The following is a 26,097-nucleotide window of genomic DNA, read 5'->3' on the forward strand; positions in this document are numbered from 1 at the left end:
ATGTCACAACTATCGCTTTCTAATGAGGTATTGTACGTAGTTCTATCTTATCTGACTGCAGAGATACAAAGCAAAACGTATAAAATTGCAAAACATTCGAACAATTATTCCAACAACTGTAAATCTGTCCTAATTCTTTATCCGTATCATGTCTATAAATACTCTCACTTTTTACATGTAGAATTTATCATATTCAATCTTAGTTATCTTAACTTAATAAAGAGATACCAAGTTCTAATAGTATTTCTTTATCTTTGTTGTTATACTACTTTTACTTAAAACCCCCCTATCCTAAACAATGATGTTCTACCGGCTGTCAATCACATCATTTCTCTGGGTCCTAACGACTCTCTTACCAACGAGCAGTTGACTTTCAAAACGGCATGGCTTCTTGCGGTAGTTGGTTTCCTTCGTCCTTCGGATTTGGCCCGCATTGATCTGGATCAAACTACGGTATCCGCCGACAACATCTTGCGTCTCGTGATACTCGGACCGAAAGAAAAACGGAAAGGCTCACATATTACCAAGCCTGTTGCCATCCACCCTCATGATAATCCTTTGCTGTGTCCTGTAGCCGCCTTCCGAACTTACTCGGCTCGTTTCACGTCCACTCCAAGTTTGGTTTCCCACCCGATCTTCCCGAACGTACGGTTTAACACCTTTTTCCGGTCCCTCAAGGATCCTCTCTCGGCGATTAGAGCTGAAAGTATCTCTCGACATATCAGCCACATCATGGCTCATGTTGGTCGTCCACCTGGTGCACCGGTACCCAAGGCTCGCGCATTGGGTGCTACGTTGGCAGCACAGGCAGGTGTCTCGGTTGACAATATTGTGGTGCATGGTAACTGGTCCAGCAAGTCCCTGTTTGAAGAATTCTACCGAATTTCCGTCACGACGTCAAGCAATTTTACTTCTGGTACTCTGGATGCACAACAAAGATCCTAAGCTCGAAGTATAATATTACATAAATACGAATTTATTGATTTATCCAAGAATAAAAAGGAACAAGAGAGGACGAGACTCGATAAAGAGATTGTTTTATTTAATAAGAAAATTGTACTCTATTTATACTTTTCATACACGGATAATATTTCATGTCATGGATTAATAATTAATGAGTATGATCTAGCCGATGACAAATAGATAAGGATTACGTGTTCTTCTATTGTTATATTTGTCATAGAATACTCGTATATGATTGACTGCGGCTGACTGTGATTTGGTTCCTGGATCTAATATAGTTTAACCGTGCAATTACGCAGCATCTTATCCTTAATGAAGATTATCCGAATTTGTTTTAATCGTAAGATTAAATAAAAAATTAAACCAAAAAACAATAGCAGCAATATAAAATTAAAATCCTTCTTTATTGCAGATTTCTTTATATTGCAAAAGAGAGCCCCGTTTAATGGATAAAAAGTTGGCATCTATTTATATTCTTTGTGAGCGTAGATATAAAAGATATAGACTCGGTAACGATGTCGTGCTGAAGAACCAATGATTAAGCTAAAGCTTGTCGATGTTCTAATATATGCATCTGAAGTTGAACAATAGAAATAATAACCAGTCAATTAACTTTGATCTAATTACTTTTGGGGTTGACAATTGATTAGACTCGCTAGGATGACAAATACTGATCTTATTGTTCTAAATTTGGAAAAGTGTGGAATTGTTCAATCATAGTTTAATCTTTGTGTATCGTTATTTATTTTAATACAACTGATATCTTATAGAAAATAACTATGTTTACAACAGAATTAACCTGTAGCCTATCTATTGGATATATTTTACATGTAGCTTATTAATACTGTTTTTATATCGAGTTATGAATGATGGATACATCATTTATGAAGTATTGTAATTATTATAGGAGAGCGATGGATCTTTGTTGTTCCCATCCACCACACCTCTTTCTCTTTCTTGTCTCTTTCTGGTCTCATTACAGAAGATGAGTTTAATTAGATTTAAAAAATTTTATTTTATTGCATATTAAGTAGTACAAGTTCGAAAATAAAGTTAAAAAAGTTGATAACAACAAAGATCCATCGCTCTCGTATAATAATTACAATACTTCATAAATTCGTATTTATGTAATATTATTAACTTAGCTCCAAGAAGATCAATCTATCATTTATTACATTATTTTTATTTATATATTATTTCGCTGACCAATAAAATAAGAAGATTAAGCAACCATATGACTTATTTTTGTATTCTCGTATCTAATAGAGGAATTAAAACTTGGTTTTTTTTTCTTAAAAAAAAAACCTCAGTAAGTCCCTCTAATTTCAGGAAATGAGCAATGTCTACACTAAATGCCAAGAGATGTCTAAAAAAAAATACACCTCATCATGTCCACGATGTCAAAAAAAAAAAAATAGAAACAAAATTAAAATTTTCAGGTTTAAGCTTGGGTGGCACGTTACCAGTGATTTCAAATTTTAATATATTCACTTTCATGTCTGCATCTAAGATACGATTATTGTTTTCTTTAATTCCATAATACACTAAGCTCACTCTATAAATACAGGTGTTTTAACTCGTATATTTGATAAAGACAACGTCAATAATAACAAGTCTTTCTTTTTTTTTTAAGACAGAATGAATTATTTTCATGTTGAAGTCATGACAAAGTCGAGGTTAAGGAAGAATGTTTTTGAATGCGTAACATTGAATAAACGGTGAAAAAACTAATACAAATACAGCTTTAGTTACTATTGATTGAGCATATAAGCATACAAAAAAATGAGTGGTTCAAACAAATAAAAAAGAAAAAATTATCACTTGATGACCAAATTTCTTATTTGAATAGTGCCTGTTAATATCACATACAGTGCGGAGATTGTATGCTACATGTCGTATTTACCTCATTAAATACTTATTATTCGTATGAGATTGCTCAAATCTTATATAAGAAATAACAAGTACCGAATACATAATATTATATATTACATATCCTCTAAAACTCTTTTACAATATTAACTATATACAATATTTATATTATTCAAGCTCAATACTAAAATTGACCTTGAACTCACTTCGATCCCTGAATAATTTTATTTTCTATATAAAGGCATAGTTTGATTAAATGGGTTCTCTCTCTCGTCTTGAAATCTAATAAAGAGGTTACATAGAGACTCATTCACTAGTTTTCAAGTACTATTTCCCTTTTAATTCTAAGATTTATTATCTGCAAATATCTCACTACATAAACATACCATCTTAGAATCTATACAGAGGGCTATATATTTTATATAAACATCAGTCATCGCTCTAAACTTCTCATTTAAACATTATTATAATAATAAATTGTATGCTGGCATATATTCTTTATTCTGTGCACCTGAATAAATACACCTTAAAAAAAGCATTACACAAATCTCGACACCTTTGATCATGCTTGATATCACATTAAAAGCTATCAAATATGAGCATAACACTAAGCCCAGAAGCTTTGTTTTTTGTCATAGCTAGGGAGGGAGGTAACCGTAGATTCCCTATTACTTGGTTATATTTCTAGGATTTTTTTTATCGACAAAACTTCTATCCAAAAACGCCTTTAAATCATAAAAATACTTGAAGTCTACAAAAAATTTGAAAATATTCATATCAATACTAAAAATCTTACAGATTAATTTTATGCAATAAATAGCTCAAACAAGATGGGAAATTGTCTACAACATGCATTTTCTTTTCATATATGTTCAAGATGTCTGATCAATCAAAAATTTTTATTTTATTTTTTCTAAAAAGAAAGTTTTTGTGCAACATACAGCCATAAAAGGCGATTATTGAAGAGTGCAACGACATTAAAACCTTTCATATAAAAAAAAATTGCAGAGTAATCGTATTTATGCTTAATTTCCCTTGATTGACTTCTAAACACTTCAAAGTCTATCTGTAACTTAGCAAAAATAGCAGAGGATCTTTCAATTCCTCAATATTATCGTCGTTTTTTAGCAAGTTCACTTGTAGTGCTAGTTTTTTATACATTAAAAATAGTTTAACAATAACGGTATATAATTCGACAAAAATCAACAATAGTGCCATTTTAACTATTAGCATCATGTATTGTCTTTTGATAAATCAAGACTTTTAAGAAAGACAAAGAAACTACGACTTTCTATCAAAAAAGATGAATACATTGGATCTTGACATGGCCGAGGCTTTTTTATTAATGCAGCTTTATCTGGATTTCAAATATTTAATTTGTTTTTTATAAAATAACAAATTAATGAACCCAGCTTATGAAAAACAAAGGTACTGGTTATAGAGTTGCTTCTAAATACCCTTTGAAGTTTCATGAAGAAATCTATTTGGATAAAGTTGTAAAGAATATTTTTTAATGCAATTAAATTACATAAAAAAGTTCAAAAGTATTTCTTTATAGGGAATTTTAACAGAGGAATAGAAAGAACTTCTCAACAGTCTACTCAAAGCTAACTGAGAGTACAGAAAACTTGGAAAAGAGAATCCTTTGAATAGAGCGTTTTTTAATATTCTCGTCATTCCGAAACAAAAGGGCTACCATGCAAAGGTTCATGTGATACGAGATTAATTTGGACACTATGAAGACCTGAACTATTTATTTATCTCAAAGAATGATTGGACTTTAATTTACACAGTAAACAGGTAGAAAAATAGAATTATTTGACTGTAGCCCAACTCATATGATGCTTTAGGATGCAATGTAGAGCAAGCAAACAGACTAGTTCTATCTTAGAGTAAAATTGTTCTTTAATCCATTTTACAATTAAAATCTTCATAACAGTACACTAATATCCTTTTAAAAGATACCTTTACATTACAAGCAACATAATACAATTAATTTTACTTTGCATTTCATACCCGAACTTGTTAAAGGAGACGCGCTTCAATATTTTGCGCTTAATAAAGATTGATTTTCTGCAAAAAAAAAAAAAAAAAAAAAAAAAAAAAATGCACGATAAATGTTCTGAGTTATGCTCTGCACGTTCTATTTCATTATTACGATTATAGCTAAACAAAGAAAGAGGCATTGCAAATATACAAGTTATTTAAAAAGAAAAGCAGTTGAATAAACCTAATGTACGCAAGTGTAGATAAGCATGTTGCAGGTATTTATTATGTTCTGCTACTGTAATAATATTCTACGGATACTTGTATTCTCATTTTGGACACGAGTTAGCACAATCTTCTTTAAATGTAATCATTCCTATTTAATCTCACAATATAGAAGAAATGTATCCTGTAATTATATACTGTCTATTTGAGCCCAATTATAATTGATTGTTCCTTGTCAGATTTGAGACTTTTTATAAAGAAAAACAAAATAATAATTAAATATAAGAACTAGAAAACTATACCCAATGATTTAATTACAAAAGCGCATATGTAGCACTGTTAACTACAAAAAAAGGATGGTGCTTTTTCTTTTTACAAAGTGACCGGGCTTCTTCTTTTTAGATCTTTTTTTTTTTAAAAAAAAAAATAAGTTCCCATTATGAATCATGTCCTTATTCATTATTAACAAATAATAAATCATGATATAAAGTGAATTAGATCAATAACAAGACGCAATAGTAGCCTCCAGAAAACAAAGCCAGGAGATATCATACCTATTTTCTGTAACAGAATAAATACGATACTAATTTTTATCCAAAAATACAGTTATTTCTTTCTAAAAAAGGGAAAGAAGGGAAACGTGCGTGTCATTGTTGGCATAAACGGGATTCTTTGCTTTACTTTGGCTGTCAGCACACGATGAGTTGTTCCATTTATAGAAATAGTCCTATTGAAAGAAGGAGGGGCAAATTTAATGTATCACATATATCATCGGAGAGAAGTCTTTAAATTATTTGGTAGATTTAGATAACATGAAATTTTACACAAAAATTAATTCAGTGAAACCAGGAACAAGCTCTGTTGAAGTATATAAAGAAAGGTATTCTTGCTTTTTTATTTTTTTAATCAGCTCAAGTTTTTACTTCTTCGAATTCTCTTACCTTTCTTTTCTCATACACACTCACCCATTCCTATCACTTATAAAATGAAGTTTGCTATCGCCGCTACCGCCCTTGCTTTTGTCTCTGCTGCTTCCGCACTTTCTACTAACTGTGGTGAAGAATATATTGGTAATTACCTTTAATAACAAGATAAAAAAAATTAAACCCTTTTTAACAAATTGATTGTACATATAGCCAAAGAAGGTGACACTTGCAGCTCTATTGCCGCTGATAAGAAGATTTCTATTCAAAGCTTGTATAGATTAAATGTTGATAATCTCAACATTGGTGACTGCACTGCTCTTGAGGCTGGCAAACCTTACTGTGTCAAGGCTGGTTCCCTTGGTAAAAGAACCTGGTTCTACAAAACTCAAGGCCTTACTGGTAAAAAGTTGGCACTTGCCAAGAAGAAGGCAGCCTCTTTCAAGAAGCACTCCAAGAAGTCCTCTAAGAAGACCACTAAGAAGTCCTCTAAGAAGACCACTAAGAAGTCTAAGAAGACCACTAAGAAGACCACCAAGAAGACTACTACCAAGAAGTCCTCTTCCTCTAAGGTCACCCAATCAAGACCTGGTGATGACTGGAGCTCTACCCCTGCCAGTGCTCCTTCCAACGCTGTTAGACATATCATCTCTACCTGTAACAAGTACTCTACTGTCACTTCTTCTGACAGCTGGTGTGGTGACTTTGCCAAGAGAAACGGCATCTCTACCACTCAACTCTACAATTGGAATGCAGGTCTCCACCGCTCTGGTAGCCATGTCTGTGACAATCTCGATGACGGTAGAGCCTATTGTGTTGGTACCAGCAACTAAATAAAAAACCGCATCATGTATTTTTTTTTACAATACAATTCTTTTTTATTTTAAATAAAATAAAAAACGCGTCAGTTAACGCGTAAAAAGAAAAATGTTTTTAAACAGATTCATTCATTGATTCTTTCTCTATTAATTGATCAACGTCTACAATTCTCCAGCTCCAATCATTGTCTGGATATCCAGTTTCTGGATCTCTTCTTGATACCATTTTACGAGCAGGCTGGAAATAGGGAGTTGCAAATCGTACACGTATATTACGTCTCCCTTCATCATGTAATAGTATGTTGTTCGTTTCCTTCTCTACTGCATGGTAGACAACATCTGCATCCACTGTTACATCGACGTAGACCTGAATTCCTTCTACAATGCTTGCCCTAATTCGTTGCTTATGTTCATCAAAAGATTCCTCCTCTTCATTAGACGATCTAATAAGCCCCACTTGTAATGTCATCCATCGAAACGTGTCGTATTTTTTGTTGCCTGCGAAGGCTTCAGAGTTACCCAAAGTGACCCAGACATCTTCCACGTTCACATCGTAAATCTGGGGTAACTCAATAGATATATTGGCATTTGTAGGTGCAGAGTTCATATATCGGTGAAGAAGGGCTGGTCCAAAAATGGTCTCCACTTCTGGTTGAATTTCTTCTTTTGATCCATAGCTTAATTGATTAGATAATAATTGGAGGGCTTTTCGAGTGGCTAAACTAGCTACAAATAACTATTTTTCAGCATACATCGTATAATGATAATTTTTTTAAAAAAAAAGCACGCTCACCTCCTACCATGAATTGATCAGGAAAATAATCATGCCCTGTATTTAATTGAAGTATACGACTACCTACCCATTTTGAAAGGGCATGCTGTATACTGATTGGTAAAATATTCATGAGAGGGCCTGCCTCTTCTGTTTCATAGGGATACTTAGAGATACGCGGTTTATCATTAGAAAGTAACCAGGCTAATAAACAGGTGAAAAGGATTTCTTTAAAAGATAAATTCATTAGAACTTACGAAAATCTCGAATGGATTTTTCTGTATTTTCGCTGTAAATTGCTTTTGTTGCTGAGAAGGAACGCGTAGCTCTAAATCTTCCGAGATTGGTTCTTGAAAATAGAGACTTTGTATTTTTAAGTAAAGACATGTGTAATGAAAAGAAAGAGAGTGAAAGGACGAACTAAAAAAAAAAGGTTACATAATTGAAAGTCAGTTAGAAAACTGACCAAAAAAAGGGGGTGTTATTTTCTTGTGTGTCTATGCCATATATAAATAGATGGAGAACGCTGCATCTGTTAATAGAAAAACAAATCCTCATGAAAGAAATAGTATCTTAAAGAAATATTATGGAATCAACGGAAAATCTACAATAGCAACCATTCAACCAGAAGAAAGACCATTTGACTTGGGTACATACAGAATAGTTTTCATTTATATGCATAATTTACAATTAAGTAGACGGAAACACATTTAATTCAAGCAAATATTTCGCCTTTTTACTAAAAGAAAAAACACTTCGAGAATTGGTTGAAATAGATAATTCTCTTGTTGGAGGTTTTATTTTATACAACTTATTAAACTCTGAAACCAATATTCTTTATGTAGAAATTAGAGAAATTGATGGTGACATGAAGACTTTAGTATATGAAAATTACAACAAATTCATTAGCGCAACAGATACAATAAGAAAGGTGTGTTTCAATAGGAAAAAAGATGGGGTTTGAAGTATTAAAAAGTATTATAATAGATGAGGTCTAATGTAGAAAACATGGAATCCGAAATGAGCAGACTAAATGAAAATATTGCCAATATATCCAGTCAGTCGAAACGAATTAACGAGACTTTGGGACCTAATCGCACCAAGATTCAACAGCTCTCTACGACTCACAATTCACTCAAAAGACTCCAATTTATATTTGACTTACCCAACCGACTTCAATATTACTCGAATAAACAGAAATATGCACAAGCAATCCGACATTATACAAAGACAAAGCGACTATTAGATCATACAGCAGCTTTCAAAGGGATAGAAAAGGAGTGTAAAGCAATTATGGAAAAAATTAAAGAAGATATTTGGACCGAGATGCAACAAGAGAAATCTTTAGTGGAAAATGTAAAACTGTTGATATTATTGGGTGAGGATAAACGTAAATTACAAAGAGAATATATTCAAATGTAAATAATTAAAAGAATAATAATTTTCGCATCAACTAAAATGCATAATAGACAAACAGCTATTATCAAAAGAAAGCAAAATGAGCAGCAACAAAGTGTAGGTGACTTGATGCTGTACTATATTACTCCTTTGGATGACATGGTAAACAATTTCAAAGAGCTACTTTTGACTGAAGAGGAAGAAAAAGAAAAAGAAGAAGCCAAAGAATATCTACTGGGTTTTATTAACCCACTAATAGATGAATTCTTTGTTTTAGTCAGTAAATTGACTGAATTACCTGTAAGTAATAATACGACAAAAACATAAGCAGTGCTTCTAATTTTTTGGAAGGGAAACATTCTACTCGGTGATGATTTAGTAAAAGAAATGAAGTATTTAAACCAATTAAAGGTATCAATATCAAGTCATGCAATCGCTTTGGCTTCAGTAACAAAAATCAATGAACGTATGACTTTATTTGATTCAAAATGGAAAGACAATCTTGTTTATACTTTGTTTCGCACTGCACTCTTTGGTTTTAAAGGTAAATAATAGATAATGAGTAGAGAATTTTGCTTTAATTTGAAACTTATTAGAACGAATCCGAAAGTTTATTTGTTATTTAAATGAGACAAAACATACAGACACAGATAGAATAGCACAATTTATTCAAGATATTCAAACATGGCTGACGGAACATATAATTAAAGTGTGTTTATTACCATTAAAAGGATACTTTGATGAAGATTCAGTGGATTATGTAAGAAATGGACTAAGAACAGTATGGAATGATATTATAGCTGAATTGGAGGTAGTATATGCGCTGTACACATTACATAATGCTTATTTTTTATTATTATTGCAGAATATTCAGTCACACTATGCTACAACGATAACGCACTCATCTTCGGTGCAACTTTTTATGTTTGTTATTTCTCGTCTTTGTTATGATCTTGCAGAGAATTGTATCATTCAAGTTTATTCCACCTTTTCACATGAATTTTATACAAAGAACGAGTTCAGATACCGTGCACCCAATCCAGACGCACCCTTGAATCCAGCTATCGTAGTTGATATGAAAACCATGATTGAAAAATATATGCAAGTAGGGCAATATTTACTCAATCAACAAATGATGCAAGACGGGTATCTCTTATCATCTAAAATACAAGAAGCTTATCTTTTTAAGAGCACATCAGATATAGTAAATAAAGCGTCTTCTATCTGGACTACGCTTGCATTTGAAAGATTAAAGCAAATCGAAAAATCAGTGACGTCCATCTTTCCACAAAAGCAGCAATCTATGATTTATGAACATGAATCAGGAATACAGTCAGCACACAGCTTGGTATCCTCAGATTCAGTACCAGGCCTTGGACGATTTGGGATGGAAACGATGATGAATTATAATATTGATAAATTGTTTGCTGAAAGAATAGAAATCTATAGACAAGTGGAGCCTACACCTGTGGCGGTTTATCATGGTCTTTTACGGATTGCATTAAAGGCATTCTTGGAAGTGACAAGACAGATTCAAATGGATACGGCTACCTTTCAACAGATACAAGTAGATGTGGAATATATTGGTAGAATTGTTTGGCCTACTGCAGGAGAAGAAAAGTAAATATAACAAAAGCATGCGTTTATTTACTAATGTACAATGATAGATGGACTACTACACTACTACAAGAGATATTATCAAGTGCCTATTCAAGATGTGAACTACCGAAGAAGTTGAGTTCGGATGAATTAGAAGCGATTCTTATTGATACGTGATATAGCATCTCCACTGAATTCAAACGATTTTAATTATTTTATAAAATAAAATTGAAATTTGGATGGTTTTATCAAGCAAAGTCAGATAACGTGTGCTCTTATGGCTATAAAATGATATATACTAGTTTGGTACCTTATTATAACTAAAAGATATATTCAGACATCCGTAAGCAACGCTAGAATTCACGCCACTTAGTAACCTTTATGACTGACCAATGCTGTTACTTTCTGTACTTGTTCAACATGTAACTGGATATTAACAGTGTCCGATCATGTCCAATTTATAGTAAAAAGTTCGAAACAAGTAAAATATAGCTGTAATTATCAGTAATACCAGATTTAAAATAAAAAGCACAAAATGGCTGCTTAGACATCTTCGAATTAATGGATATATGATTTGTTCGGCGCGTTTAGGTTTAGCCATCAGTATTCTAATATGTGTCTTGATCAATAAAGGAGGAGTTTCTTTACTGTACTAGCATATAATTACTTGAATACCCTTTTGTTCCTCATTTTAATTCTTAAATTTCTCATTGAGACTTAAAATCATTATTTAAACTAGAATAAAATCAATTTTAGAAAAAAGAAAGCTGTAGTTATTAAGAATGGCTTTAAAGGTGAATAACATATCAAGAAAAATAAATCAGTATTATGACTGTCTAATGATCGACGTAGAGTGCAAAGACTGTGGAAATTTAAGATATTACAGTAAAGAACATTACCAATGCCAAATGTATAATTCAGGAATTGCCGATGACTTTAGGCTTCATACGGATAATGCAAGTTTTTTTTTCTACTAAAATTGGTATCGGTTGCTAGTGAAAGCCAATTTCAAATAGGGAGCAAGAGAAACGGAAGAAAAGCCAATAAAAAGTGAACAACTGTTCTGTCAGATGCTCTAGTTATAGGAAAATAACACATAGCAGAGCACATTTTCCTGATAGCAAAACCCATATGTTATCCAGAGTAAAAGGGGTTTTTGTAAAACCTTGTCGGAGAGTACAGAACTTTCTACAAGAAAAGTTTCTTTTGATAAATGTGTTCATGAATATTACAGAGTTGAACTCAAACACAAAACAATTTCTGCAAGTAGAGCTACTCAATAAATTATCTAGGGTCTGCGATCCGTGTAAGATTTGTTATTTGAAACGCATCAAGTAAATTTACGGATAAGATGTCCTTGGTTTCAAGCATGTGGTATACCTTGGAGTCGAGATATAAATGTCTTCAAGAGCATGGTAAGCATAAGCATCTCTATGTGGAAAGGAAAAGAAAGAAAAGACCACCAATATCCTAAATATAATAATGATAATTTTTTAATCATCATCCAGAGCACGACATTCTTTCAATAAAGACTTAGCAAGATTATCGTTTAATATTAGATCTCTTATTTGCTATAAAACGAATATCTTGTTTAAATTTCATTTACACTTTGTCTTGAATAGTTTAAAATCGTCTGAAAAGTGAAGATAGCAAAATGACAAGCTTATCAAAAAAAATGTCAATTTGAAACTCCCCCTTTTTTATAATTCTGTAATGTATTTTGATCTAAATTCTCTCTTTTTCTCTCTTTCATATTTTCTTTATATGTCATCAAGAAAAGAAATATTAAATAGACTAGATTATTATCATCATATTATACAAGCTACTATACTTAGTAAGCAGCATCCTGCTAGTGGCTTAATGCCTGCTTCTACTGCTATTACAGTAAGTTTTATTAATAGCAAGAAAGCTTATCCTGACACACTTTCCTCTTTTTTAGACACATGGAGATTATACTGATGCTTGGGTTAGGTAAGCAAAGGATTTGTATTTATTAGATGTATGCTCACACCTATAAAAGAGATAATGTATATTCCATATATGCTGTCTATGGCTTAGCGCTGGCTTATCGAAGGATCGACGATAGCACAGGAAGAGCTTGTAAGAGAGAATGCTATATTGTTATTTTTTTTTTCCCGCTTTTTAACTCTCTCCCGCAGTTGAACTTCAGTATTCGGTAATCAAATTAATGCGGGGTCTCTTGTTTGCCATGATGCGTCAATCACATAAGGTAGAACAATTCAAACAAACACAATCTTTAGAACATTCTCTACATGCGAAATACAATACAGCAACAGGTGAAGTGGTCGTGGGTGACTTTGAATGGGGCCATTTACAGGTACAGAAACAGTTTAGTATTTAAAATGTTTAGTTTAATCTTTAAGAACAGATTGATGCAACTAGCTTATTTTTATTGGCGTTAGCAGATATGACCACAGCCGGCTTTAGTATTATTTATACCCAAGATGAAGTAGACTTTGTACAAAATCTTGTATTTTATATAGAACGTATGTACATCAGTAAGAAAGCAAGAAGGAAGTAACATGTGCATTTTAGGCGCTTATCGTACACCTGATTATGGTATTTGGGAAAGAGGAAACAAGATTAATCATGGTCAGCCTGAACTTAATTCTTCTTCGATTGGTATGGCCGTTTCCGCGTTACGTGCGATCGATGGTATCAATCTCTTTGGTGCTCGTGGAGGTCTTTCGACTGTAGGTGACAAGAGCAATATAAATAGATATATGTTGGATGATATTGAGTAAAGGCGTATAGGTCATTCATGTACTACCTGATGAGTTGACTCGAAATTCAACTACTTTACACAGCTTTTTACCTCGTGAATCTAATTCAAAAGAGATCGATGGTTCTGTGCTTTCGGTTATAGGATTTCCTGCCTTTGCAGTTGAAGATGAAGAACTAGTTGAGCAAACAAGAGAAGAAGCAATAAAAAAGCTGGAGGGAAAGTATGGTATGAAACGATTTCTGCGAGATGGACACCAAACCGCATTAGAGGATACTAGTCGGCTACATTACAATGCGAATGAGCTTCAGGTGTTTGAAGATATTGAATCTGAATGGCCCTTATTCTTTACTTATCTTGTACTTGATGGTCTGTTCACTAGCAACCCCGACCGAGCGGAAGAATATCGAATAAAATTGAATGAGCTGATCATCATGAACCATGATGGTGTTCCTTTACTTCCTGAGCTTTATTACGTACCCAAAGAATCAATAGAAGCAGAAAAAGCCAACCCACATTCCCAAAGTCGTCTACCAAATGACAACGTTCCCCTTGTTTGGGCTCTCTCACTTTATTTCTTGGGAGGACTTATTACAGAACATCTCGTTTCCCCTTCCGAGGTAGATCCATTGGGTCGCCGATTTCACAAAATGCATAAAGAGAATCTAATTCAGATTGTGTTACTATCCGAGGACCAAAGACTCCAATCAACCTTGTCTACTTATGGCGTAGAAACCCAAACTTTAGAGCAGATCCCTTCTACAACTACTATTTTGCCTGCGCAAGCATTGGTTGATGTCTATGCTGGATTGGGCCTTAATACAAAACTATCCATGAGTGGAAGACCAAAAAGGTAACAGAATATGAAGTATATCTATGAACTTATGACCGATAACCATTACATAGGCCTATTGGTGTGCTAGGTACTTGTCGCTTATACAAGATTGAAGGACAACTATATGCATTTACACCCCATTTTATGGATAATAACGAATTTTACATCAACTCGGATCCAGATTACCTTGTTTCCGAATTTGAAAACGAACTCAATTTCACCAACCGCCACTGGTACTACCACGGTCGACCGACCATGGTTGTTTTGCTAACTCACGCTTTACTCGGCGCTGCTCGAGCTCAAGATAGTAAAAACTTGTTGAATTTCTTTAGTAGTCTTCGCAGCGGTGACATCTGTGGCGGTAATGTCCGTGTCCGACTCTGTCGGTTGGCCGAAACAATTCATACCAGCAATATTGAATCCCTTGATTTCTTGACTCACAAACCAGAAATCGATTGGCCTCGTATCATGGCTCAATCAATGACGAACAAGAAAAAGAGATTAGGCTATAACGAGAGTATGACACAGGCGAGTACCCCAACGCCTCACGGAGGAAGGACTCCCAAGAGAAGACATACAACCACCTTTTATGGTAAATCATTGGCATCTCCTCTTGACAAATTACATGACGGTGTTTACTTTGATGAGTTGGCTAATGCCTTGTCAAAACTCAAGACAGATGAGACTCAGTTTAAATTAAAAGAGCCTCGCTTATCGGAATCGCCAAAACCAGAAGAAAAGAGGACGGGTATCATACCCGATCATAAGCATAGTACGGAGTCGCCTACTGAGATGCTTGCTTTGACTTTGGGAGATGATTCACAATTTGATCAAGCTGTTGGAAGCTTAGTTGCATCTTTTAACTTGTATGATCAAATTGGTAAGTAACGGGTGTTGCAAAGTGTTTTTTTTTTTTTTTTTTTTTTTTTTTTTTTTTTTTTTTTTTTTTTTTTTTTTTTTTTTTGCACCTGCTGATTTTTTATGTAGACTTGTTGCAATATTTGGCTTCTTGCAGACCTATGAATTATTATATTCAACAAATAGAGTCAACCATCATGGACTTAATTGAGGAAGTTTATCTTAAATCAAAACGGCTCCAATATTGGTCCATTGCTCGACAAGCCGCTGGACTCTTGTGTAAAAACGTCCCTTCACTCACCATTAATATTACAGACCTTGTCATTCGTCAAAAGCAAGTCAGTATTGGATCAGGTCCTTTAGAATACTTTATCTCTATGCCTGTAGCCCCTGATACTCTCAACAAGATGATTACTGATCACTGGTAAATATGAAAGGGTATCTTTTTTTGGTTATTGCCTGGCTAAACACTTTTTTTTTTGTTTTAAATAGTAGTGATGACGTTCGAGAAGGACCGATGGTACAAGAGATCATCACTTATTTGGGTAACCTGATTCGTACACAACCTTATTTATTTGAAGGTATTCTTCGTCTTCGTACACATTATATCATCATTGCCTTGCGAGAGGAAATCAGTCGCATTCATGGATGCAACGAAGAAGAAGCTATAGAACAATTAATGCAGCTATCTCCTTTTGAGCTCAAGTCACTCTTGAGCACCATCCTCTCTGGCCCTGAGCTCTCCAGCAAGGCAACCGTTCCCTCTGAGCAGAACAGCTATATTCCACTCGTCATCACGCAGGAATCCAAAGCGGTCGTGATCAAGGCTCAATCGGGTGGATACCATGCGGGCAACTTTGCCAAGGTCGAGATCAATGGTACCACGATGGAGGCTAACTCTAGAGGTATTCATGTCTGGGTTATCAATCTTCAAAAGGCCATGATTTTGGAACGTGCTTCTTTTGACACCCACATTTCTGAGGAAGAAAGTCAAAGATTTGTGGACTTCTTGGGATCACTTATGCAAGGTGCTGTGGTTGTGATGGCATCCAAGGATGAATTTACAGAACATTTGACGGACGTGGCCTTATTTTCATTAGAGCAAATGGGAAGTACAATGATTCGACAAGTGAATTATCGTGATTCCTATGTATTTATTGCGGAAATAGGTAAACAAGGAGTTCTTTACTGATAAAATCAGAAACGGACTAAGGTTGTTCATTAGGTGCTCCTCATACTGTATTAGAGGCTCATCAGCTGTCAACCGATGGACCAACAGAAATGATTGAAAAAGTGATTCAGATGGACCTCACTGTAACAGATAAGGAAATCACACCTGAGACCATTTGCCATTATTTCCCAAACTCTAACAAATTATGGCTTCACCGCCGAAAGAACGATGGATCCCTAAACCGTGTGCCTTCGACCCACTTCTTTCCTCAAGTGTGGTCTGTCCTGGACCGATCCAAGGGACTGATGATCAAAAACCACAGCTTACCCCGAGACCCCACCGTACTCGAAAAAACAGCAGAGGAATTCAATTTTGCCTTGGCTGTTGAATCTTTTCTTGGTTGGTTTGCAGACCCGGCTGAACGTCAGATTGCGGTTGAGGTATTATCCACTGCCTATGAGGATTTGCCTGAAAGAAAAGAACAAGCATTAGATTTGCCCATGATTATTGAAAGAGCGATCAGAAAGTTTTGGGAAAAGTGGTGTGAGATCAATCAAAAACGGTTTCAGAAGAGTACATTTTTTAAGGAAGGCACACAATTTGAATCGCATGTAGACTTGGCTCGTCAATTATTTTTCGATTTACCATCAGAAGGTACTGAGAGTACAAGTACTTATATCAAGTTGACTTTAGCAGAATTTATTTAATAATAATAAAAGAAAAACAGTACATATTACACAAGTTAAGCAGCATAGATCTTGAAGTAGCTAGATTGGAAAGTACAAGTTTCATCCTTTTGAACAGAGCTAGTAACTTGAATTTTATAATAATATTGTGCATCAGCATCATATTTGTCATTAGGAATCTTGATTTGGTCCTTCAAGGTGATAATGTTTGTGATAGCTTCGTGGCCAGCCCATACAGCATCGACGAGTTCATCTTGACCGTCGCTTGACTTCTTGTAGATATCCACTTTAGTCAATGCCTCAGTTTGAGAGGCGCTGTCACGGTTTAATGTGATTGAGACATGGTTACCTTGCTTGGTAGAGTCACCTTCAGCAGGACTGGTAACCTTGAGACCAAAGCAACCCTTGATGTGTTCTGGCTTATAAATTGTTTCATCATTCAAATGCTCAGCATAAGAAGTGAATCCAGCAGCATTGGTGTGAGTACCTGTAGTCACCTTGAAATTGTTGGAGGTCTTGATACAATCTGGACCGTGTGCTCCATCAATGATGTTGGTAACCCAGACACTATGTAAAAGGAGGAGTTTAATTTTTTTTTGTCCTATCTCAAAAGAGAATAATTACCGGAAATAATAAAGACCAGCAGACGCATCAGAAGGAATGGCGTCCTTAAGAGAGGCTTGAGTGTTTAGTGTGTAGTTACCAGACCATGTGTTCTTGACATATTTAGGTGTGCCATCACTACCAACAGAGTACAACTAAAATAAAATTAGCTTGTATGCAAGGGAGATTTTTTTTTTTTTGGTTTACATCAAGTCCGGTAATTGTCTTTGTTTTGTCATTTGGGACACGAGCTATAAATAGAGTTTATTATCATTTTTGAGCATTTAATTGTATTCATGAACTTACTGACTGTCACTGTAGCATTTTGTCCAGCAACAACTACATCTGTAGCAACTGGTGATGTTACATTAAGACCTATTTGTAATAAATATGTCAATTAAAGATTCTTTTTAACAAGGCTATCATTAAATACCATCACAGAAAGCAGCAATAGCATCAGATGTACTATCAGCCTTGACAGACACGCTTAAGAAAGCTAAAGCAGTCAATGTGGCAAACTTAATAGAAAACTTCATTTTTTTATAGAAAGAACAAAGAAAAGAGGAAAGGAAAAAAAAAAAAAAAAAAAAGGAATAGAAAAAAAAAACGGAAAATGAATTTTTTTTTATTTAATTTCTTGGTACCTTTTTTTTGCCGCTAAATCAGATATTAAGATCAAGAGCAAAGGAGGAAAGGATTACACAACCAATTTATTATTTTTATATCCTTTTTTGGACATGTTTAATTTAGATGACTTCAAAGCTTCCGGATTCTACCTGGCACTCCCGATCGTTTTCTTCGATGACAGCACTATTGCAATGTATTAAAAGAAAAGAGAAAAAAGCAGTAATGATTATTATTTTACTTGAGTGTAAATGTGCCAGTAGTTGTTGTATTTAAATTATGTTGAACAACGGATACTTTTAATAACTCATCGTGTCCGGTCCAAACGGTGTTTGATTCTTCTTGTGTTCCATTTTTGCTAATAAAGTTTACTTGTTTAAGGTAGTAGTTTTTATTTTTTAAGGAGTTGCCTAGTTGTTGTTTGAGAAATACAAGTCAAAATTGATCTTTTTTTTGTTTTATGCTATTATTTACCAAGAATAATATAAATTTCTTCATTTCTTTTGATGACTGAACTTGATTTTGGATATATTATTTTGACACCTAACAAAAGAGAGAAAATAAGAAGAAAAAAAAAAAGTAAAAAATCTTTTTCCATTTTCTTACCTTCACATGCTTCTCCTTGTTGCTGACCAAATACAGTCAAGACGGTAAAAACCAACAAAGTGAATACGACTTTATGCATTTATAAAAGAAAAAAGAAAGAAAGAGAAAAAGCAAAGACTTGTTTGGTGTGCAAATAAAGATTTTCCTTTTTTTATGCAAGAAAACCTCATCTTTTCTGCTGTTCCACAAATATTTATAGGGAATAATTTGCATATTAAACCACTTCAATTTATGCTCGTGTTTTAATCTTATTTCTCTTCTCTCTTTCTTTTCCTCTTTGCAAGGCGCTTTCAAGTTATTTGTATAAAATGTCGATAAAACTTTAAAAATCGAATCATCAAGTGCTGAGTATAAAAATCAACATGAAGCAAAATAAAAGTACTCATAAAAATAGCATGTTTTCTGATGGACAAGTAATGAACTTTTAATTTAAAAAGAAAGATGTATTTAAAACACTCTCTAATAATACTTGCTATTACTTCAGTCCGACATGTAAAATCTGAGTGCCATCACACGGCTATTAGGATAGATGAAATTTAGAATTCATGTAGCAGCTATCAGCAAAGTTTTTGATCCAAATCCTAACAGATCAATGAAGCCTTTAAAAGAAAACAATGCTTCCCCCCCCCTTTCTTTTACAATTCAAGCAGTTCTATTCTATGTGACTGCGATTTCCTTTTTAATAAATAATGAAAGGAAATGAAATAAAAAGCTTTCATGAATTCTTTAAAAATCCTTACGGAAGAGAAACCAGAACCACTAAAGGAGACTTTATGTGAAATGTAACAATATCAGTTGAAAAAAAAAGAAACTTACATGCTTTTTATAGTTGTGAGAAACAATTTTCAAATTACATTTGTCCGCGTTGTAATCTTCGATATTGTTCGCTTGCTTGCTACAAAGATCTTGAACATGCCGAGTGTACCGAGTCTTTTTACAAAGAGAGTGTAACGGAAGAAATAAAAAACAGAGATGTAGATAAGGAGAGTAAAAGTAAAATGCTGGCCATGTTGAAACGATTAGAAGATGAGGATGAGACTGAAGATCTACTGCGAGAAGATGAGCAAGAGAACTTGTTGGAACGATTTAAACATATCAATCTTGAAGAAGCAGATTCAGAAGAAATATGGGAATTATTACCCGAGAAAGAAAGAAAGCAATTTGAATCGTTGGTTTCAAGATTAGGCAGTAACCTTTCACATCCATTTGACTTACCGCACTATATACCCTGGTGGACTGTAGATCGGCCCAAGGGAATTCAAGAAGTTGAAGAGGAGCAAGACAGCACTATACCTCAGTTACCCAACGAGCTACCTGATTTGAAGACAATGACCAAACAAACTACGAGTCCTCACTTGATCTGGAACTTGATTCACATCCTTGCTATTTACAGTTACCTCATGCGTCGGTCCACAGGCGATTTGCTTGAACATCCACAGGATACACTGCAAGTGATTGAAAAATTATCAGTCCATGTCTTGTTCTCGACCGCTCCCTCGTGTCCTTACAGAAGCATAGAGGACGTTTTGGGAGACATTGTCGAACGTGTTTTGCATCTTCAAGAACAACGACTGGAAAAGCAAAGGTCAGGAACAAGATACGATCTCAAGTTACTGCTCTTGAAAGATTTGACTTTTTTGGTTCCCGAATGCAATCGTGCGACGTTTGATCTTTGGCAGGTTCTTAAAGAGGTGCCTGAAAAGAAAAAGAAGAAGGTGGCACTGGCGATTCGTAAACTTTATTTTTATTGGGCTGTAGCTTGTTCTTTAGAAGGAGATCGATTGGACATCATATCTGCCATGGTTAGGAACACACTGTCTAAGGTAGAAATAGAAAAAAAAGAATTTGAACAAGATCACGAGCGAGCACAACAAGCGATGAAAGAACATCAAAAGTCAAGCTCATCAAAAATACAAGAAATTGAATAAAATCCCTTATGCTTGTTATCAATCACAGAGAATGATCCTTCTTTTTCTTTTCCCTTCAAATCGCATGCTATAATAAACATCAAGAGAGATCGGTTGACTTGATGTGCGAATTGGTTGTGAAAAGAAAGCATAAGCTAAAACTGTGACCAGATATACGTTTAAACCCAAATGAGTGCATGATGACTTGGTGTTTATCGTTTTCGTCCGGATCAGGTCAAAAAAGTGAAGACTCTTTAGGAAATCCAGAGTAAAAATGCTTGAGAGTAATGATTGTAGACTTGTACCACTTTTTGATAAACACTGGCATTTCAATTTAACTTTACTACATACTTTTATGATGTGAATTTAAATAGCCAACCACTGATTTCTAATTTAAATAGTTGACATTTTATTTTCCGTCAACAGCAATCAAAGGAAAAATTGACGTCACATTTCATGTTTCATATGATTGGCCAATGTTTCTTTTTTTTTTTTTTTTTTTTGCAAGCCCAAAAGAATTTTTTCTTCCCTTCCCTTCTTTTTTTTTTTTTGAAAAAGAAAAGTCTATTTTTTTTTTTTATTATTATTATTTATCTCATAACCTTCTTTCAATTTTTGAACTTTGAAAGTCAATTTTTTTCTTTTTATTAAAAAAAAATTCTGTGGAAGAAAAAAAAAAAAAAAAAAAAGTCCCTATTTCGCAATAATAAAAAATGGAAAACACGCCTACTAAAAGTGAAGGAACACCCACTGTGACTTCCAACAATGAGACTGCCACCTCTTCTTCGACGGACAACAACACCACAACGATAGCTGTGACTAGCAACAGTAATCCTCCACCTGCATTTCATTCTTTAGAACAACTTCATGAAGCTGTTTTGGCTGCTGTCAATAGTCATAACATGCCACCAGGGTTCATTGCGGCTGCGGCTGCTGCTGCTGCTGCTGCTGCGAACAGTGGTGATCCTCAACAACAACAACAGTTAAAGTATGAATTGGAACAGCAACTTGAACAACATAAACAACAACAACAACAACAACAAGAAGAACAAGAAGGTAGACCAAGGAAACAACAACGTACTCATCAACCTTTAAGTGAAATGGACATTGCCAAAAAAGAAAGCATACGTGCTTCTAATAGAGAAAGAAAGAAGAAGTGGCGTATTCATAATGAGGAAAGAAGTAAGTGTGATGATGGTATATAAATGGCCTTATTGATGTATATTGTCAACAGATAAAGACAATGATTTAAGATGCCGAGTGAATAAAAGAGCCAATAAGCTCTATGGTGCATCAGAGAGTGAAGAAAAGCAGCAGTGGATTAAAGAAGAATTTGAAAAGCGTCGTATGAAACGTATGGAAAAAGAGCGCAGGAAACATATTGTAAATAACGTATTGAGTGTTCCCATGTCAACATCGGCAACGACTGGATCAGGTTCTGCAGGATCTCCCAGTGAAATGTTATCCAGTCCAGCGCCTCATCTATCTGCCTATTATTCACCTTTACCACAGATTGATAATGCGGCTGCTTCAAAGCTTTTGAATTTTCCTGCTGATTTACAACGTCAATTGTTGGAACAGTTGAATAATAGCATGTTGGTAAGTAAAGAGGATGACGAAAGAGAAAGTAAGAGAATTGATGTGTGATGTAGGCACTTACAAATGATATGCAAAACAATAATGCAAATCAACAACCAGAAAGTACAGAACAAAAGTCAAGTACAGAACCTCAAACAGAACATGAACAAAAAACGGAAACTGATTTGACTACAATAAATGAATCGAGTGAACAATCAACAGTAAAGAATGAGAGTTCAATTGAACAAGATAATCAAGAGACAATGAAAGGAAACGAAGAAGGAAAAGAAGAAGAAAAGACAAAGAAAGAAGAAAAGAAGCCTGAATATCCAATGGATGCTGTACTTTCCTTAATGCAATTAAATGCAGCATGGAGACAATAATAATAAAGGATTGTCTTGTTTATATTTTACAACTTTATATGGCATTTATACACTCACATAACACATCACATATGCTTTAATACACATCTCTGTGGATTTTATATTCAATAAAAAAAAAAAAATTCCCCCCCTCCTTTTTTTTTCCTTTCTTTTTTCCACACGTGTAACTAATTTAGAAAGGGTCCAGACATTTCATATTTTTATTTTATAAATAATTTTTTTTTATTATTTTCTTTCTTTCCTTTCTCTACATTCAATAAACATGATTAAGAATATTGGAAAGTTAAAACAGGTAATCAGTTCCATCTTCATCTTTTGAAATTAACTCTTTTTTTATATAAAAAGTGGACAGGTGAAAGATTAGGATCTGCCAAAATCACTTTACAAACCGAAGACTTTCAACGTTTGGAAGTAGAAACGGATCGAAAGAGGATTGCGTTTGAAAAAGTACATGCGGCAGCCAATATTATGCAAACACAGTTAGCCAAGCGTAAACCATCTCCTGAAGATAATTTTAAATCCAAAAGGTTGCCTGGTGATATCTTGGGTGTTTGTTGGACAAGTTATGGAAATGAATTTACAGATGATGCGTCTTTGGGTAAGTGAATGAATCGGATGTGTTCAAAAGAAAGGGGGGCTCTAATAAAACCAAATCGATCAGGTAATGCTTTAATTAATTTTGGTCAAGCACAAAGCAAATTGGCAGACTGTCAAGATGATTTTGCTAATTCAATGAAATATGATTATTTGGACAAGTTAGAAGAAGGCATGAATCAATTCAAAGAGTATCAATCGCTTCGTAAAAAGTTGGAATCACGTCGATTGGATTACGATGCTAAATTGGCTCGTTTACAAAAATCAAAAAAGGAAAAACCGGAGCTTGAACAAGAAATGCAAGCAGCCAAGATAAAGTACGAAGAAGCAGAATATGACGTGATCCAAAAGTTGGCTTCATTACAAGAGTTTGAGGTAAACGAACAGGTTTGTTTTCTTGTTTTTCTGATTCGATTCTGTTTAGGATGAACACTGCCAAGCACTTGAACAGCTATTAGAATTACAAACTCAATATTTAATTCGTTCTTTGGAAATCGTAAAACAAGTCAAATCAAATTGGGGTAAAGGAACTCCTTCTGTTCTTAGTGCCCGTCAGACCAAGATGACGTCTGTCTCTCGTCCTGAATTAAGTGCTCCAAGACAAGCAAGCACGGATTCCTTGAGTCATCTCTCACCAAGACAACCAAGTACAGATTCCACAAGTCATCTCTCACCAAGACTCGTACCTACACCGATTGCTAGAAAGCTTTCTTTTACACAAGAAGAGCAACCACGTAGTATTCCTCCTCCTGTATTACCTCGTAAACGGTGTAAAATACAGCTATAAAAAAAAATTAATGACGCTTAATAACTTTTTTTTTCTGGGGTAGCACAATCTTCATTACCAAAACGAAAGGCACTGTATGATTTTGGAGCAACAAGCCCAGATGAACTTTCGTTCAAGACAAATGATTTGATTCAAGTAGTAGAGGAAGTAGATGAAGGTTGGTGGTTGGGTGAATTAGAAGGTCGTCGTGGTATTTTCCCAGTGAATTATACAGAGCCTGTTCTTTCAGGTCCTCCTATTCCCTCTCGACCACCCATGGTCAGTTCTATTTCTAGCAGCACACGTATTCAAACTTTTGTAGAAGAACCTGAAGAAGTACAGGATCCATTTAATCATCCTTCTCCCCACCCTTCTCCTGTTCCTCATCGTATACCAACCACACGCACACCCCCTCCACCACCTTCTAGTTCACGTCCTGTGATGCAATCCTCTAAAAGTAATACAACCATTCGTACAGCACCTAATACACCACAAGTCAGGGTGGCCACAACGGATTATTTTGCAAGATGTACTGAATGTGGTTGTGATGAATTTACAGCCAACGTATTTAAAAAGGGACATTGTAATAATTGCTTTCATAAACATTAAATTACACAGTTTTGTGTTACTTGTATACACGCACACACTTTTTTGTAACAATGATAAAAAGAGATGCTTTTATATAAAAGGAGAGAGAGAGAGAGAAAGGAAAGAAAGGGGTAGGAGAGGGGAAAAGAAGAAGAGGGGAAAGTTATTCAAACAGATTGTATATGATTTAATGTCTTGAATTGTATCTATTCATAGTACGAAATGAAGAATAAGAATAGGAATTAGATCTAATAGGAGGTCTTGATGCTATGTAACGACGCTAAAAGACAAAAGGGTGAATAAAAAATAGGTATTTTAAAAAATGATATTACCGTATGATGATGATTGGTAGAAGGAAATGTACAGAGATTAGAAGTGGTAGTAGTGTTATTATACCGAGATATCGGTCTGGTGTGTGGTGGATGTTCTGTATGGCTCATACTACGTGAACGCTGTAGGTTGGGTTTATTATTTAATAAATCCTTCATCATTTGAAATAGTTTATGCTTTTCTTCTTGAAGTAATTTTATCCTTTGACGAATAGATTCTTTATCTAATTCTTCACTACTACTACTACTACTACTACTACTACTACTTGTACTCGTACTCGTAGTAGAAACAGGAGAAAGAGGCTTGTCATCAGAAGAAAGTTCATAAAGTGCATTCATCACTTGGTCTGTCGGTAACTTTGTACTTTCAAAGGTGTCAATAGGAGGAGAAGGTAACCCGTTATCTAGACATGTCTTTTCTACGTTGCGTTGTTTAATACGTTGAACGATGGAAGAACGTATGGCGTTCATATTCATTGGTGGTTGAAAGTCATAGCTTGTCATCATAAAAAATAAAAATTACAGAAAAGAAAAAGAAGAGAAAAAAAAGAGTTTTTTTTTTAACCCATTTATTTAAATATGTGGGAAGAAACACAAGAAAAATAAAAAGAAAGAGAATAAAAGAAAAGAAATATTCCATTTGCGTCATTCAATGTGCATTTTCATGAACGGGAAATAGATTTTGCGTCATTCTAAATTAGCGTTTTCATAAAAAGGGGTGATGCATGGCTTTTTAGTATAAAAATAAGAATAGGTAATTTGTAACCAACTTTAGAGTTTTCTTTCTTCTTTTACTAAAGAAAAGAAGGAGAAAGAAAAAAAAAAAAAAAAAAAAAAAGGTGAGACAAATGAAGACTAGTGTCAAAAATGGGAGTTTTTTTTTTGTTTATAAACTCATTGCCTACTTGGTTTTCATTAAATCAAGAAAGTAAATAAATCGATTGTAAAGACTTTTTGTATTTCAAGGAGTGAAGCTTAATAGCTTTTTATTTCGGATATTAAATTATCTCACTTAAAATGGGAATTCTTTCTTTGGAAAGGTATGTTGAATGATGCCCAGTTGTCTTTACGACTGCTATTGAACATTTCATTCTTCTCCCTCCTTTCTTTGTCAATTGTGTAATTTGACTTTTTTTCTTTTTCTTTTTTAAGTAAGTATAGATTAACCGCGAAACTATGATTATGTGATAGCATAAAGATAGTATTGTTAAAGTTAACCAACATTCTTCTTGTTTCGTTCAGGAAAAGTTAAAACCGATTAGTTTCAGCAAAC

At 34.4% G+C, this 26,097-nt stretch overlaps 11 protein-coding genes across 11 annotated transcripts; 7 read left to right on the forward strand and 4 right to left on the reverse strand.

Annotated features, from left to right (window-relative positions):
* Positions 1-732: 732 nt before the first annotated feature.
* Positions 733-945, forward strand: RO3G_02852 (uncharacterized protein; the record flags this gene model as incomplete). Its single annotated transcript, XM_067657443.1, has 1 exon — positions 733-945. One exon carries the CDS (start codon positions 733-735, stop codon positions 943-945), a length of 213 nt encoding a protein of 70 aa, XP_067513544.1.
* A 5,083-nt stretch (positions 946-6,028) lies between these two features.
* Positions 6,029-6,799, forward strand: RO3G_02853 (uncharacterized protein; the record flags this gene model as incomplete). The annotated part of the gene is made up of 2 exons (XM_067657444.1): positions 6,029-6,113; positions 6,180-6,799. The coding sequence occupies 2 exons, from the start codon at positions 6,029-6,031 to the stop codon at positions 6,797-6,799; spliced, it is 705 nt and encodes a 234-aa protein (XP_067513545.1).
* Positions 6,800-6,899: 100 nt separating this feature from the next.
* RO3G_02854 (uncharacterized protein) lies at positions 6,900-7,943 on the reverse strand (the record flags this gene model as incomplete). The annotated part of the gene is made up of 3 exons (XM_067657445.1): positions 6,900-7,510; positions 7,578-7,760; positions 7,814-7,943. The coding sequence occupies 3 exons, from the start codon at positions 7,941-7,943 to the stop codon at positions 6,900-6,902; spliced, it is 924 nt and encodes a 307-aa protein (XP_067513546.1).
* A 621-nt stretch (positions 7,944-8,564) lies between these two features.
* Positions 8,565-10,763, forward strand: RO3G_02855 (uncharacterized protein; the record flags this gene model as incomplete). Its single annotated transcript, XM_067657446.1, has 6 exons — positions 8,565-8,974; positions 9,026-9,254; positions 9,366-9,498; positions 9,686-9,714; positions 9,820-10,574; positions 10,736-10,763. 6 exons carry the CDS (start codon positions 8,565-8,567, stop codon positions 10,761-10,763), a joined length of 1,584 nt encoding a protein of 527 aa, XP_067513547.1.
* A 1,141-nt stretch (positions 10,764-11,904) lies between these two features.
* On the forward strand, positions 11,905-16,867 carry RO3G_02856 (uncharacterized protein; the record flags this gene model as incomplete). The annotated part of the gene is made up of 12 exons (XM_067657447.1): positions 11,905-11,968; positions 12,376-12,437; positions 12,493-12,524; positions 12,574-12,653; positions 12,713-12,891; positions 12,943-13,072; positions 13,110-13,267; positions 13,329-14,149; positions 14,203-15,011; positions 15,119-15,413; positions 15,482-16,158; positions 16,215-16,867. The coding sequence occupies 12 exons, from the start codon at positions 11,905-11,907 to the stop codon at positions 16,865-16,867; spliced, it is 3,960 nt and encodes a 1,319-aa protein (XP_067513548.1).
* Positions 16,868-16,902: 35 nt separating this feature from the next.
* On the reverse strand, positions 16,903-17,985 carry RO3G_02857 (uncharacterized protein; the record flags this gene model as incomplete). Its single annotated transcript, XM_067657448.1, has 5 exons — positions 16,903-17,413; positions 17,471-17,604; positions 17,657-17,700; positions 17,756-17,824; positions 17,883-17,985. 5 exons carry the CDS (start codon positions 17,983-17,985, stop codon positions 16,903-16,905), a joined length of 861 nt encoding a protein of 286 aa, XP_067513549.1.
* Positions 17,986-18,310: 325 nt separating this feature from the next.
* RO3G_02858 (uncharacterized protein) lies at positions 18,311-18,758 on the reverse strand (the record flags this gene model as incomplete). Its single annotated transcript, XM_067657449.1, has 3 exons — positions 18,311-18,483; positions 18,548-18,616; positions 18,680-18,758. 3 exons carry the CDS (start codon positions 18,756-18,758, stop codon positions 18,311-18,313), a joined length of 321 nt encoding a protein of 106 aa, XP_067513550.1.
* Positions 18,759-19,677: 919 nt separating this feature from the next.
* Positions 19,678-20,607, forward strand: RO3G_02859 (uncharacterized protein; the record flags this gene model as incomplete). The annotated part of the gene is made up of 1 exon (XM_067657450.1): positions 19,678-20,607. One exon carries the CDS (start codon positions 19,678-19,680, stop codon positions 20,605-20,607), a length of 930 nt encoding a protein of 309 aa, XP_067513551.1.
* Positions 20,608-21,299: 692 nt separating this feature from the next.
* Positions 21,300-22,547, forward strand: RO3G_02860 (uncharacterized protein; the record flags this gene model as incomplete). The annotated part of the gene is made up of 3 exons (XM_067657451.1): positions 21,300-21,768; positions 21,821-22,185; positions 22,239-22,547. 3 exons carry the CDS (start codon positions 21,300-21,302, stop codon positions 22,545-22,547), a joined length of 1,143 nt encoding a protein of 380 aa, XP_067513552.1.
* A 468-nt stretch (positions 22,548-23,015) lies between these two features.
* On the forward strand, positions 23,016-24,516 carry RO3G_02861 (uncharacterized protein; the record flags this gene model as incomplete). The annotated part of the gene is made up of 4 exons (XM_067657452.1): positions 23,016-23,145; positions 23,209-23,516; positions 23,566-23,911; positions 23,972-24,516. The coding sequence occupies 4 exons, from the start codon at positions 23,016-23,018 to the stop codon at positions 24,514-24,516; spliced, it is 1,329 nt and encodes a 442-aa protein (XP_067513553.1).
* Positions 24,517-24,662: 146 nt separating this feature from the next.
* Positions 24,663-25,328, reverse strand: RO3G_02862 (uncharacterized protein; the record flags this gene model as incomplete). Its single annotated transcript, XM_067657453.1, has 2 exons — positions 24,663-24,701; positions 24,828-25,328. 2 exons carry the CDS (start codon positions 25,326-25,328, stop codon positions 24,663-24,665), a joined length of 540 nt encoding a protein of 179 aa, XP_067513554.1.
* Positions 25,329-26,097: the final 769 nt, after the last annotated feature.

Source organism: Rhizopus delemar, genomic scaffold, assembly GCF_000149305.1.
Source record: "Rhizopus delemar RA 99-880 supercont3.2 genomic scaffold, whole genome shotgun sequence".
NCBI lineage: Eukaryota > Fungi > Mucoromycota > Mucoromycetes > Mucorales > Rhizopodaceae > Rhizopus > Rhizopus delemar.